General features: G+C 39.5%; 1 protein-coding gene across 4 annotated transcripts in view; it reads left to right on the top strand.

The window, feature by feature from the left end:
- The window catches only part of pomgnt1 (protein O-linked mannose N-acetylglucosaminyltransferase 1 (beta 1,2-)), a 48,755-nt gene extending 36,411 nt beyond the window's left edge, over positions 1–12,344 (top strand). For 3 of the 4 annotated variants that reach the window (XM_060919999.1, XM_060920001.1, XM_060920000.1), the window contains 7 exons: positions 2,306–2,434; positions 2,569–2,694; positions 6,760–6,824; positions 6,959–7,003; positions 7,274–7,409; positions 9,417–9,526; positions 9,624–9,897. In XM_060919999.1, coding sequence (XP_060775982.1) covers positions 2,306–2,434; positions 2,569–2,694; positions 6,760–6,824; positions 6,959–7,003; positions 7,274–7,409; positions 9,417–9,526; positions 9,624–9,705 — 693 coding nt within the window. In that variant the 3' untranslated portion in view covers positions 9,706–9,897. Of the gene's footprint in view, positions 1–2,305; positions 2,435–2,568; positions 2,695–6,759; positions 6,825–6,958; positions 7,004–7,273; positions 7,410–9,416; positions 9,527–9,623; positions 9,898–11,813 lie in introns of those variants that run through there. The other variant, XR_009654584.1, reaches the window with a different exon arrangement.
- Positions 12,345–15,085: the final 2,741 nt, after the last annotated feature.

Here is a 15,085-nt window from a genome sequence, read left to right as displayed (position 1 = left end):
GGCTTTGTCGCTTTTTATTGGTTAACTTTGCATGTACTGAGAAAACCTGCAATAATACTGTATATCTTGCTGAACTCTTTGGAACATACAGAGATCAACAATCCATAATGTATGATGGTGCTTTAAAGGTCCCATGGCATGAAATTTTCACTTTCTGAGGTTTTTTAACGTTAAAATGAGTTCCTCTGACCTTCTTAAGTCACCCCAGTGGCTAGAAATTTCATAATGTGTAAACCAAACTATGCCCAACATTTGAGAATGGCGCGTCAAAACGGCACGTTGATAAGCTCTTCCCTTTACTACGTCAGCAAGGGAGATGATCCCCACGCCCCTCCTCTGGATTCCCACCCACTGTATGGATTGCCCCGCCCAGTTGTAGTGAGGAGACCATAGAGGACACAACAACATGGCATCACCTAAGCGAGCGAAACATGGAAATTGCGCTGTACATGGATGTGACAACACAGAAAAGAGTCTGTTTTTACTGCCGACGGGAGAGCCCCTGAAGACGCAGTGGCTTAATTTTATTTACTTCAATAATACGCCGTCGAGTCTACCTAAGACGGTGTATGTTTGTCGGAAGCATTTTCCTGAGGAATGTTTCCACAACTTGGGACAGTACAGGGCAGGTTTTGCACATCAACTGTCACTGAAGCCTGGGTCCGTACCAAGCATCCCTGCCACATCAGCAACAAACACCGAACAAGTAAGTGTATAACTGGTCGTTTTGCCGTGTTTTAAAATCGGTGCGTTAGCCTAGCAATGGCTACATTAGCTGTGCAGCTAACCGCTTCCTGCAGTTAGCCAGGTAATCTGCGCTACAAAACTAAAGAGCATGCAGCATGCTCTGTTAAACTGAGTTTAGTCTGGAAATTGACTGTAACTTATGAGCTTATGTTTGACTATTGCTCCGCAATGCATGTCTTCTGTTGGATAAGCGCTATGTTGCTGTAGTTGCTGCTTCTATCCTCTTTGGTTATGGAGTGCGTGTTCAAGCCTAGGGTATTATACGTTCGTAAACTACCACTCCGAACACTCTCACTCTCTGTTCTCTGTGTCACGTTGAGTTTACAAAAGGAGTCCGAGGGAGAACAGGGTTTTGTCTTAGCAGCGTGGCTACAGGTGCTGATAGCAGCGAGTATGTGTGTGCGCAGCTTGGTCAAGCCCCTCCCCCTCCCCCCATGGCCCGCCCCCACCCTCTACCCTTCCCCGCCTCCTGCTTCTCATTAGCAAAACGACGCACTGGGAAAAGCGCTGAAATGGGGCTTTCTCCCAGGTGGCTATATTTACGTGCCGAGGGTTCATTTCGAGAAAGGCTGCGGATATAACATCCGGAAGCCTCCACGAGCCCGTTTAAAGCATCAACAAACCACCATGCCATGGGACCTTTAAAAACTAGTAGCAATACTTTAAAATCTGTACTTAGAGACTGTGTGTGTGTATATAAAAAAGAGCCAGTATCATATTTGGCATGTACCTGCTGCAATTCAGACTACTGCATCCTGAAGACTATAATTCCCTCTGCCAACTTTGTTGAAGGAGGTTATGTTTTCACCTTTGTTTGTTTGTCTGTTCCCAATGTAATTCAAAAAGTAGTGATGAAATTTTGAGGAAAGGTGGACCATGAGCCAAGGAACAATTGATTAGATTTTGATGCAAATCTGGATGTGTGTGTTCATTCCCAACATAACTCAAATAGTGAACGGATTTTGATTAAATCTGGTGTACAGTTTTCATATTCTCTAGAAGTTATATGCATCCTAGGTACCCCTACCTTCATGCCAGAAAGAATCAAAATTGGTGAAGAATTGAGGGAGAAGAAGCGATTTGTGTGGAAACTGCTCGTTCGGGCTTAATTACTCCATATCTTCATTATTAATTACAATTATGCAAATTTGGGTAGAAGCTATATGCACCCCAGGCAGACCTACCTTCCTGCCAAAAAGAATAAAAATCGGTGAAGAACTGAGTCAGAAGAAGCGATTTTCGTGAAATGTGGACGACGCCGGACGGACAACAGACAGCACGTGATGGCATAAGATCATCATCTGTCGGCCGGATAAGCTAATTACCAACTTCATGACAAATATTTGGTGACTGTATAGATCACTTGGCATTTGAAATAACAACAAAATGATGGATAATGTATTTATTACTGCTCCGTGCCATACCCCAGTGTCCAATGGAATAGAGCTGTTATTGTGCAATGCATGGTCAAATTAGAATTTGATTGATCTGATTGTGACTAAAAGACATGGTTTCTAATATCGTACTAAAGCAATGCATTTTATCGATTTTGTTTTAGGGCTATGAGCACACAGCGGAGGACCCATCACTGCTATACAGGGTGGAGAGTATGCCTGGCCTGGGCTGGGTGCTGAAAAAGAGCCTCTACAAGGATGAACTCGAACCCAAGTGGCCCACTCCTGAGAAGGTCCGAAGGCAATATTTAGACCATAATTTGAATTGTTTTAAGCATAGAAGTGAATCAGTTGTGCTACACAATACATCTGATAAGAGACGTTCATTTCGCACACACTTCATGTTCATATGATTCCTCTGTGGTAGCTGTGGGACTGGGATATGTGGATGCGCATGCCAGAGCAGAGGAAGGGCAGAGAGTGCATAATTCCCGACGTCTCCCGCTCCTATCACTTTGGCATCGTTGGCCTCAACATGAACGGTTACTTCCATGTGAGTAATTTTGCCAGTTGCTTGTAGGTTGATGATCATCTGCAGAGAATGAAAATAGGCTTGAGTTAAAGTTTATTATTACTGCAAGCAATCTGTATCTGTAGCTGTGCGTACACTGCAAGGCACACGCAAAATACATGCTGCATTACAACTTACTCCTGGGAGAGTGACACCTTATTCCTTCATACAACAATAATTTCAATATACAGGACCAGTCAGAAGTTTGTACACCCCTACTCATTCATAAGGGTTTCTGTATTTTGTATTTTCTACATTGTAGAACAATACTGAAGACATCAAAACTATGAAATAACATCTGGAATTATGTGGTAGACAAAAAAAGTGTGAAACAACAACAAAATGTTTCATAATTTCGATTCTTTAAAGTAGCCAGCGTTTACCTTGATGATGCTTTGCACACTATGGAGCACTTGCATGTGACGTCACAGCCGACCCAGATTGTGACAGACGCCATCGTGTCGGTCAAACGCCATATTCCGCCTTCTACTTCTACTTCTGGTTCTACTTCTGTTTTTACTTCTACCTTTTCTTCTGGAAAACCCTACTATATACAATTCTACTACAACGGCTGCGGCTACAAGCTCTCCCTACCTGTGCACGTTTTTTATGTTTTTTGTGTGTATTTTTGCGTGTTGTTCGTCTGTACCGGACTTCAATATCCACTACAACCGTATGGACTTACTGGACATTGGTTTCCAGCAGAAAATGACGGTTTGTAGCGATTTCCATCGCATGCACAACATTCCGGACGAGAAAAAAAAAAAAACATTCCGGACGAGATAGCGAGACCAGCGGGGTCTCCGTGGATTGTTATCGGAAGCAAAGCGAAGGAGGCGGTGCCGGGAGCCGAAGCAAAAGCGAGGCTGCAGAGCCGGCCTGTTGACTAAGCTCAGAAAACAGCCACTCAAATCTCCACTGCCAAGCCTCTACCTCTCCAACGCCAGGTAAACAAGACGGACGATTTGGAATTACCTTATTCTATTCTATAATCGGCTGGTCAGTGCTATACTCAATACTTAAGTGACTTACCCATCCAATGAGTATTCTTGTTTACAAGATACCACATCTGAGTCGCTGACAAATCCTGAATTTCTGTAGAGATAACTGTCCAGAGATTTATAAGCACGCAGTGCTTCACCACTGAGCAGCGAGGGAAAGTTAATGAGGTAATTATACACGTCCGGGTATTCCGCTGGCAGTTCAAAATCCGGTCGTGAAAACTCCGTCCGGTAAGCCATAAGGGTCACAAATCTGTAGATCATTTATTTTAGACATATATCTAGTTATTTGTTCATTAGAAAAATGAGCCGTGTAGTCCGTCGGTTGAAATTGATCCATTCTGTACACGAGTGCAGCAGTATTCAGCGGTGTTTTTGACCGACAAGATGGCGGTTGTGTACTTTCCGGTCACGTGACTGCAAGATCTCTATTGGCATGATCTTAACCAGCTTCATGAGGTGGAATGCTTTTCAATTAACAGGTACGTCTCGTCAAAAGTTAATTAGTGCAGTTGCATACCTGTTTAACGCATTTGTGATGATCAAGCAGTAAATAATAAATACAGTAAATAGCCCTATTCCACAACCCATATTATGTCAAGAACCATTCAACTAAGTAAAGAGGAACGACATCCATCATCACTCAGTCACTTCATATCTTAAAGTAAATAAAAATAAAGGAAAAACAATTGAATTAGAAGGTTAGTCCAGACTTTTGACTGGTACTGTGCAATATAAAATACCATTTTAAGTAATATACAGCTTGTATATTACTTAAAATGGTATTAAGGGTGGCACAGTGGTGTAATGGTTAGCACTGTTGCCTCACAGCAAGAAGGTTCTGGGTTTGAGGACAGGGGTCTTTCTGTGTGGAGTTTGCATGTTCTTCCCGTGTCTACGTGAGTTTCCTGCACATGCTCTGATTCCCCCCACAGTCCAAAGACATGTGGTTAGGTTAACATGGGGTGGCCTTGGGCTGAAGTGCCCTTGAGCGAGGCACCTAACCCCGAACTGTTCCCCAGGTGCTGTTAGCATGGCTGCCCACTGCTCCGGATATGTGTGTGTGCTCATTGCTCACGTGTGTGTATTCACTGCTTCAGATGGGTTAAATGCAGAGAGGAATTTCACAAGTGTATGTGTGATGAATAAAGTTGTTGTTCTTGTATGGATGAGTTGTTTCAGCAGAAATTAAATAACACATTGCTCACTACAAAACAATATTACAGATCTTTATCAGACAATCTGTCATGGTATGAGGATATTATTAAGTATTTTTATTAGATCAATTGTTTAAATCAAACACCCAAACTAATGTAAGGTAAGGCATTGTGCATGGTTTTTTTATTTTGTTCCATGCACTTTTTTTACTGTATTGTTTTGTGACCGATAGAACATTGGTCTGAATTACTGTGACTGCGTCTGATCTGCATTTTCAGTCTCTGATTGTTCCAAAACCAACCAGCCAAATTCAAGAAAAAGGACAGTCATCTACCAACTGTCTCACTAACTGACAGACTCAGATGCTGAATTAAGTTTGTTTGCCGTGATTTTGTTGTGTTTGCATGATGTGAATAATTTTTGGTGTGTCGAATTGACTCCAAAGCTTTGGGCTTGACTCTTACCTTTCAGGGCTTTAAAACATGGAATCAACTCTGGGACTGATTCCTAGCACCTTTTTATTGAGTGTTGTTGTCAAATTATATCAGCGCTGTTAGGTTTAAAAAAAATTTAACCATTTATGAGATAATTGATTTGAACTTAGACATCATTAAATGCATTTCAGTTGGTTTTAGCATCGAATTTTATTATCCCCTGCTGGCCGAAAGGCCCAAGAAGGGATTGTCGTGGCGATTTCCATCCATCGGTCCCGGGAAGGGTGCTCACATTTCTGAAATCAACTCCTCTCACAATTTTTGGAGGAATTTCACCAAACTTGGCAGGATTCTTTGTTATATGTCAGTACTGCACATATTGTAATTTTCGTTCAGTTCGGTCACATTTTGCCAGAGTTGCAGCCCTTGATTAACAAAATTATACTTTAACAATTTCATGAGTGTGAGTTTTCCTTCTGAAATCAACTTCTCTCTCAATATTTGGAGGAATTTCATGAAACTTGGCAAAAGGCAGTGTTATATGTCGGTAGTACACACATTATTTTGTTCAGTTCGGTCACATTTTACCAGAGTCGTGGCCCTTGATTAACAACCTTGTGCTTTGACAATTTCATGAAGGTGTGCTCGCCTTCTGACATCAACTCCTCTCACAATTTTTGGATGAATTTCTCAAAGCTTGGCAAAAGGCCTTGTTATATGATGGTAATACGCATATTGTGATTTAATTTCATTTGTGAAAATTTTACCAGAGTTTTGATCCTTGATTAAATAACTTGTGCTCTGAGAATTTCATGAGGGTGTACGTTCTTCTGAAATCAACTCCTTTTTACAATTTGTGGAGGAATTTCACCAAACTTGGCAAAAGGCTTTGTTATATGACAGTTATACGCAGATTGAAATTTCGTTTAATTTGGGCAGATTTTACCAGAGTTATGCCCTCGATTATTAACAAACTTGTACTTTGGCAGTTTCATCAAGGTGTGCTTGCTTTCTGAAATCAACTTCCCTCACAATTTTTATTACCCCCCGCTGGCCGAAAGGCCCAAAGTTGTTGCGGTATCCCTCCGTCCGTCCCGGGAAGGGTACTCACCTTCTGAAATCAACTCCTCTCACAATTTTTGGAGGAATTTCATGAAACTTGACAGGATTCTTTGTTATATGTCGGTAATGCGCATATTGCAATTTCGTTCAATTCAGTCCCATTTTACCAGAGTTATGGCAGAGTTGCCAGCGGGGGATATTGTGCTCTCAGAGCACTCTTGTCTATTTTTGTCAATTAGTTGTTGCAGTCGAAATTAAAATATTGCCATTTTATTGAGTTCAGTTTGTTTAAGGTTTTTTTGTTTTGTATGTTTATTTTTTGAAGGCTTCAAATTCAAGTAAAGCTTGAAAATGTGTAATTCTGCATATTCTAACATTCTTTTTCTGTGCAGGAAGTCTACTTTAAGAAGCATAAGTTTAACACTGTCCCAAATGTTCAGTTGAAAAATATTGATGGGTAGGTATGAGATTCAGCTGTCAACTTTATAACATTTAAGTTATTTAAGTAAAACCAAATTAAGATTTTTTTTTTTTAAGTTTGTTTTTACTTATTTTTCACTTACTTGTACTGTTCTACATTTGTGTTAATAGCTTGAAGAAAGATGCCTATGAAGTAGAGATCCAGAATCTGTTACGGTAAATCCACTTTGTCCAACAGGCTGATTTTGCTTCTCGGGGGGGCGGACTTTAGGCTAGTGGTGTTTTTTTTTTTTTTTTTTTTTTAATTCCAGCGTTAAATACTTTTTTATTTTGGAAGACAATTTCAATGTGTTATTTTTGTCTTATATGAAATGAATACACTATATGACCTGTCAAAGAGAAACACGTTGTAACTGCTCTCATTAATGTAAGAAAAAGTTCAGCATTGCACATGAAAAGTGTCATAGTAGTTTTGTTTAATTGCAGTGAGGCAGAAGTTCTGGATCACAGCAAGAACCCATGTGAAGACGCCTTCATCCCAGACACTGAAGGAAAGACCTACGTCATGTTCATCAAGATGGAGCAGGAGACGGATACGAGCACCTGGACTGAACTGGCCAAGGTACAACTGACATTTAATGACGAAGTGTAGAAGATCAGCAGGTGGCAAAAGAACAATACTTTTAATGTTGAACTTAAAGAAAGAAGAATAGCACATTCCAGGATTTACAGTGGTGCTTGAAAGTTTGTGAACCCTTTAGAATTTTCTCTATTTCTGCATAAATATGACCTAAAACATCATCAGATTTTCACACAAGTCCTAAAAGTAGATAAAAAGAACCAATTTAAACAAATGAGACAAAAATATTATACTTGGTCATTTATTTATTGAGGAAAATGATTCAATATTACATATCTGTGAGTGGCAAAAGTATGTGAACCTTTGCTTTCAGTATCTGGTGTGACCCCCTTGTGCAGCAATAACTGCAACTAAACATTTCCGGTAACCGTTGATCAGTCCTGCACACCGGCTTGGAGGAATTTTAGCCCATTGCTCCGTACAGAACAGCTTCAACTCTGGGATGTTGGTGGGTTTCCTCACATGAACTGCTTGCTTCAGGTCCTTCCACAACATTTCGATTGGATTAAGGTCAGGACTTTGACTTGGCCATTCCAAAACATTAACTTTATTCTTCTTTAACCATTCTTTGGTTGAACGACTTGTGTGCTTAGGGTCGTTGTCTTGCTGCATGACCCACCTTCTCTTGAGATTCAGTTCATGAACAGATGTCCTGACATTTTCATTTAGAATTCGCTGGTATAATTCAGAATTCATTGTTCCATCAATGATGGCAAGCCCTCCTGGCCCAGATGCAGCAAAACGGGTCCAAACCATGATACTACCACCACCATGTTTCACAGATGGGATAAGGTTCTTATGCTGGAATGCAGTGTTTTCCTTTCTCCAAACATAATGCTTCTCATTTAAACCAAAAAGTTCTATTTTGGCCTCATCCGGCCATAAAACCTTTTTCCAGTACCCTTCTGGCTTGTCCACGTGATCTTTAGCAAACTGCAGACGAGCAGCAATGTTCTTTTTGGAGAGCAGTGGCTCTCTCCTTGCAACCCTGCCACGCGCACCATTGTTGTTCAGTGTTCTCCTGATGGTGGACTCATGAACATTAACATTAGCCAATGTGAGAGAGGCCTTCAGTTGCTTAGAAGTTACCCTGGGGTCCTTTGTGACCTCGCTGACTATTACACGCCTTGCTCTTGGAGTGATCGTTGTTGGTCGACCACTCCTTGGGAGGGTAACAGTGATCTTGAATTTCCTCCATTTGTACACAGTCTGTCTGACTGTGGATGGGTGGAGTCCAAACACCTTTAGAGATGGTTTTGTAACCTTTTCCAGCCTGATGAGCATCAACAATGCTTTTTCTGAGGTCCTCAGAAATCTCCTTTGTTTGTGCGTGATACACTTCCACAAACATGTGTTGTGAAGATCAGACTTTGATAGATCCCTGTTCTTTAAATAAAACAGGGCGCCCACTCACACCTGATTGTCATCCCATTGATTGAAAACACCTGACTCTAATTTCACCTTCAAATTAACTGCTAATCCTAGAGGTTCACATACTTTTGCCACTCACAGATATGTAATATTGGATCATTTTCCTCAATAAATAAATGACCAAGTACAATATTTTTGTCTCATTTGTTTAACTGGGTTCTCTTTGTCTACTTTTAGGATTTGTGTGAAAATCTGATGAAGTTTTAGGTCACGTTTATGCCTAAATGTAGAAAATTCGAAAGGGTTCACAAACTTTCAAGCACCACTGTATCTTGAAAAGTCATCTTCATAGTCAGCTGTGAGTGTAAAATAGGAATTCATCGGGACACTTGATAAAATACACATGGATGCTGATTAAGCCTTTGTACTTTGGTATTTTATAGTGTACTTTTGTTTTATTTTAGTTTTTTCAAATGATGCAGCTTTACTGCTGTGTGAAGTTGCAGTACTCTAACAAAATCATGTTGCACCCCGCATACTGCCCTCTAGTGGTGGCTCAGAAATGTTACCATTACAAACAAAGAAGTGGAGACTGAGGTTTGTGTTCTCCGTCTGTAGTGCCTGCATGTGTGGGACCTAGACGTGCGAGGCTATCACAGAGGCCTCTGGAGGCTCTTCAGGAAGAAAAACCACGTCCTTGTTGTTGCTGTTCCAGTCTCTCCTTACTCGTAAGTCAGAGTCGATACATCCCAAAAGCTCTTTTGCAGCTCTGTCTCTCTCTGTGGATGTTTTTGTAGACCTTACAAACAAACATATCCCCTACAGCACTCGGAAACCTGCCCATGTTACCCCTATTCACCTGGAGCCTCCACCTAAAGACGAGGCAGCCCCTGTGGAGCAGCTCTAGTGCAGCTGCAGTTGAACAGGTCTCATTAAACAAAGGGTCCCACTTGCACTCAGCCTGCGCTGAGAAAACCTTCTGCCTTCAGGCAGAACACAGCGTAAGCTGCTACAGCTCCCCTACTGGCGCATCCTCTGATACATGCCGCCTGTGTCGACTAGGAGCTCTTGCGTTATGTGAGTGAGGAAAATGCAAATGGTGAGTAGAGTAGCTATTCCAGTCCCTGGAATGAGTCCTGAAATGGGAAATGTGCATGTTCTGTTAGCGATGAGAGAAAATGGCAGTGTATTTTCTGAAAGAAGAATAGCTATGAACAGGAAAAGTTGACATGAAGGGATGAAATTTAATCTGATTTTTAAACACTACTGAATGCTTTTGGCTGTACTGTATATACATTTTAACTTAAGTCTATTTATTTTGCTGGTATCGAGCTAGGTGAGGACGTTGGTGACACTTAAGAATGGTGTTTCTAGGGCTACATGTAGCCTACATGAGACCTTCATGATGTCTGACCCAAGTTTCCATAAATATTCATAAATGCTAATTGGGATAAGCTAATCGTATCAGTCTCGATACAGTCTAGTGTTGTGATAATGGCTTTATAGCTTGGTGTCCTTTTTGTATGTCGCATTCCCAGAACAGTAATTGTCCCACATCAGATATCAAAGAAACTGTAAATAACTCTGACATAAGTTCCATGATATTGCCATAAGCATTCATGGGCTGGAGAATAAATATATATTATTTACCAGCTTAAGGTCGGTCTGTATCGTGAAATACCGTGACCTCGGCCTTGAAAATACTGACCGAGGCCTCTGGGCCTCGGTCAGTATTTTCAAGGCCGAGGTCACGGTATTTCACGATATGAACCGACCTTAAGCTGGTAAATAATATACATGTATTTTTTCTTTACCAAATTCTAACAGAAAATGAGGGCGCCTGAAAGGGAAACCATATTTAGAACAAACCTGATTCAGATAGTGTTGGATCCTTCTCTGGAAAGACGTGAGCGAGGACGGCTCGTACACATCGGCATTTTTCTTTGTTGCGGACATGAAAAAGTTGCACAACAACATGTTTAGTTCTTCGCCAGGTACGTCTTCCACCTTTCGACCTTCGTTTAGGTTTCGACAGAACTTCCCAAAGACATTGAGGTCGTCTTTTTTGTTGTATTTTCTGCCCTTTGCTCCTCAATAAACTGCCGGGTTTGCTCGGCGTTCGCAACAGTTACAGGTTTTCGGCTTTCTCCCAAAATGTTTTCTTTTATTTCGTTTTCATCAGTGTAGTAAAACTCGCTTTATCTGTGAACACTGTCGTTATCGCTATCCATGCTGTAAAATTAACGCTTTTATACTGAGAAATGCGAAAATAAATGTTGACAAAAAATTGCTGCTGTGTGTGGTGTTGTGAACGAGTCGCCAAAGGTCCGTATCGTAGGGTTCCGGACCTCTCGCGAGCCAATCAGAGCGCACGATTTGATGGAAACCGGACCGCGAAGAAAATAAGATGAATTATGAGATTCAAGTTATTTTGCGTCACTATGGAAAAACTGGGTGTACACCAAGCTATAAAGTCAATTGTCATGACACCATTCGAATGTCAAGTGTCATTACGTCATCAAATATACCACTCGTCACTTTTCAAATTGATGAACGCGGTCTATATGACAGCTGATACCTGTTGAAATAAATATTTATATAGGGAATGTACCAGTCGTCCTGAAGCACCCATGAAGGTGTTATATAGCCCTATGAACACCACCCTGAAATAAAGTGTTACGAGTTTTCTCTTTTGGTCAGTGAAATCATTGTACTTAGTTCTAGCAGTGTTTTGAATACAAAGTTTTATAAGCATATATTTTTGCGACAAACAGATATTTTTGATCACACATTTCAGATGAGAAGCGGGTGTGTGTTTTATTTATTAATCACCCGAGATTGATTATTGGTAAAGCGAATGTCTGGTACACCATCGCCTGAGGTGAAGTTTTCGAGTTCAAGGCTGCATGAAGGCACCTGCAGCTAGCAGACCGGAGAATTGGCAGGTGCATTGATGATGTAGCCATAGGCTTTTTTTACAGTCTGAAGAAAGTTCTTGTATGTCTTGTTTGCTAGAAAACATCACCTCTACCTGATCTAGGATCGATGCTCTGACACGCTTGCATTAGTCAGAGGTTACTTGAAGTCGTGTTGTGGTTTTGACGAGTTCAGCCATCGGTCTGTACAACACTAAAGACTGATAATATTGTTTTATCAATTCAGTCTCAATTCCTTCCAAGGTTTATCTGTATTGTGACATTTGATTTTATGCTATTAATGTAACTCGTCGTATAATGTTTTCAAATCATTTCATGACTGACTTTTTTTAAAATTATTTTTATTATAATAAATCATAAAGGTACAACTGGAAGTATTGACTTTGTAGGTTGTTCTTCCACCGTAATATTAGTTTGCAAAAAATGTGCAATAGGTTTGGTTTTCCCCATTTCAAACTGACTGACTGGAAATTTATTCGGAGATGCCACGAGTCCTCAAGTCCTTTAAACATTTCCCTGTTGATTTTTCTATTGTTCTGTATTTGTTTTGTATGTTGCTGTTGATTTTTTTTTTTTAATAAATTAAATGTTTGTAAGCTTTTGCGTTTTATTATGTCTTACTATTTTTTTTTATAATCTAATAATTGACCCAGTCATGCTGATATTTACTCAAATAAAACCTAGTTAATAGACGTCTGTTAAAATGGGATGCTTCATCATTAGAGTTAAAGTGCCATTCCACCATTGGATGTATTTTTTTGGCATAAAATACAATATATTTTATGACAACATGACTAGACAGAGAAATCTTTTAGCTTCAAAATGATATATCAAACATCATTTTTTGACAACGACAAGTATATTAATTTTGTGACCAAAGTCACCTACCCTTTTAATTTCCGCGCGGTAGTGAAACGTGATGTCATCGGCAGGTTCCCCTTCTTGTGTACCACGTCACGTGTGACGTGGCACAGATTATCAGCAATGGCGGATAGAACGCGATTGTCAGCTTCGGAAAAGAAGCGAAGGAAAATAGCAAGTGATGCCCAAAGGAGACGGTCGATGGTGAATATCGGCACAGCAATCGACAAGTGGAAATCGCGTTCTATCCGCCATTGCTGATAATCTGTGCCACGTCACACGTGACGTGGTACCCAAGAAGGGGAACCTGCCGATGACATCACGTTTCACTACCGCGCGGAAATTAAAAGGGTAGGTGACTTTGGTCGCAAAATTAATATACTTGTCGTTGTCAAAAAATTATGTTTGACATATCATTTTGAAGCTAAAAGATTTCTCTGTCTAGTCATGTTGTCATAAAATATATTGTATTTTATGCCAAAGAATACATCCAATGGTGGAATGGCACTTTAAGAGAAAAATTCACATTATGCTTACAGTTGTGTCCAACACTGGCCCTCTACAGTAAGGTTTTTGTTTTTACCCTTTTAGAGTTTTTTTTTTTTTTTTACCCTTTACAAAAGATTGTATAGTATTTATTTTTAATTTGACAGGGTTTTTTTACAGCAAGTTATTTTTATTTACCCTTTTGTAAGAAGTTGTTTAATTTCCTTTATAATGTGTTTTTATTTTGCCTTTTACAGTAAGCTTTTTAAATTTACCAGTCCTCAATAAGTTTTGTTTTTTTCTTTTCCCTTTACAGTAAGTTTTATTTTTAATTTACCCTTTTGCAATAATTCCCCCCCCAATACAGTAAGGGTTGGTTTTTTTTCTCCTTTTAGGGTATTTTCCCCCCGTAGTGTTTCTTTTTTAAATATATCCTTTACAGTAAGTTGGGTTTTTGTTTTGCTTTGTTTGCCTTTTTACACTAAGCTTTTTATTTTTCCTGCACGAAATTAGATTTTTTTTTTTTAAATAATCTGATAAATTAGTCATGCTAATATTTACTCAAATAAAAACTCTGGAGTAAACAGATATATATTGAAATTAGCTGCTTCAGCATAGTAGTGAAGCTGTGTCGAATATAGTTTCCATATAGCGGTGTCAAAATCTCTGGCTTGGGAAACATTATTTTAGTGCCATGATTATCGTCTGACATTTCATCGACTGGATGGTTATCTTCATTTCTGTTGTTCAACTCATCTCCACTCTGCACATTTCCCCCAGCCTTTATTTAACCAGGAGTTCTGTAGAGACTCCTCTGGGAATCAAGTCTTTATACTCGTAAGCTTTTAATAGCTGTATTGCGATACTGATACTCAAAAGTTCTTTGTGTATTTTACTCGTGAAAGTTGTGTATACAGAACCGTGTGACTCACTGCAGTTCTGGTAAGCACAGCACCGCAAGCAAATCAGTTCTGAATAGGAAATTGTGTGGGTATTAAAATCCAGGCAAATTTGTCCTAAGCTCGGTTTCTGATGTAAATATAGTTGGGTCTGTGGATTTATCTGCGTGGACGTTTTACAATCCACTGAGTTTATATCTTTATTCTGGTATTAAAAAAATAACAATAAAGGAATTCATCAGCTTCCACTTAAAAAAAAAAAAATTAGTTCCCTACCACCTCAGAAAGAAAATTTAAGATTTAAGATAACTCGGAACAACAAATAGTCACAGTGTCACACTTTAATTCAGATTGATGGTTTGAATTTGCTCGTTTACAAAAGTTTTTATGGTAAAATGAGGGGTTGTTTGTTTTGTTTTACCCCTTATTCCCCCAGAATAAGATTTAGAGTAAGGGTTTTTATTTACCATTGTATAGTACATTTTTTGTTCCTATCCAGTAAGTTGTTTTTGTTTTTTAAACTCAACCTTTTACAGTAAGTTTCATTTTCCATTTACAATAACGTTTGCAGTATTTTTTCCCTTTTATAGTAATTTTTATCTTCATTTGTTTTTATCGTAAGATTTTTTTTTTAATATTCTATATGATCTATAATATATTAGCTGTGTTCAGAAACAGTAGACAGCCGCCTGTCGTCATTTGGGCTTATTTGTTTAAGACCATAAACCAAATCTGCGTTCCATCAGAAAGCTGTATTATTTAACCAGGAGCCATAGCCATTCATCTGTTTTGTCTCGAATAACATTTATTCACTGCAGTTCTATAAAATTAATGGCCAATAGACTTTCCTCCAGTGAGTGAATCTAAAAAGCTTCATACAACAAAATAACGAGCAGACGTTGTGTTTATTGATTGCAGCAGTGAATATATGATCGCTGATCTTTCCTCTCAGGACTGGCACCTATCTTAGAACGTGGCTCTTGGTTCTTACTACTATGGTTCTTCTTGTAAACCTAATTTATCAACATGCTTCAATTATTAAAACACAAACTCTACAGTAGCATTTAAAGCTGTTTCCAGTCTGCATGCTGTCATATTTTACAAT

Source organism: Neoarius graeffei, chromosome 4, assembly GCF_027579695.1.
Source record: "Neoarius graeffei isolate fNeoGra1 chromosome 4, fNeoGra1.pri, whole genome shotgun sequence".
Lineage (NCBI taxonomy): Eukaryota > Metazoa > Chordata > Actinopteri > Siluriformes > Ariidae > Neoarius > Neoarius graeffei.
This window is presented reverse-complemented; position numbering and strand designations above follow the sequence as displayed.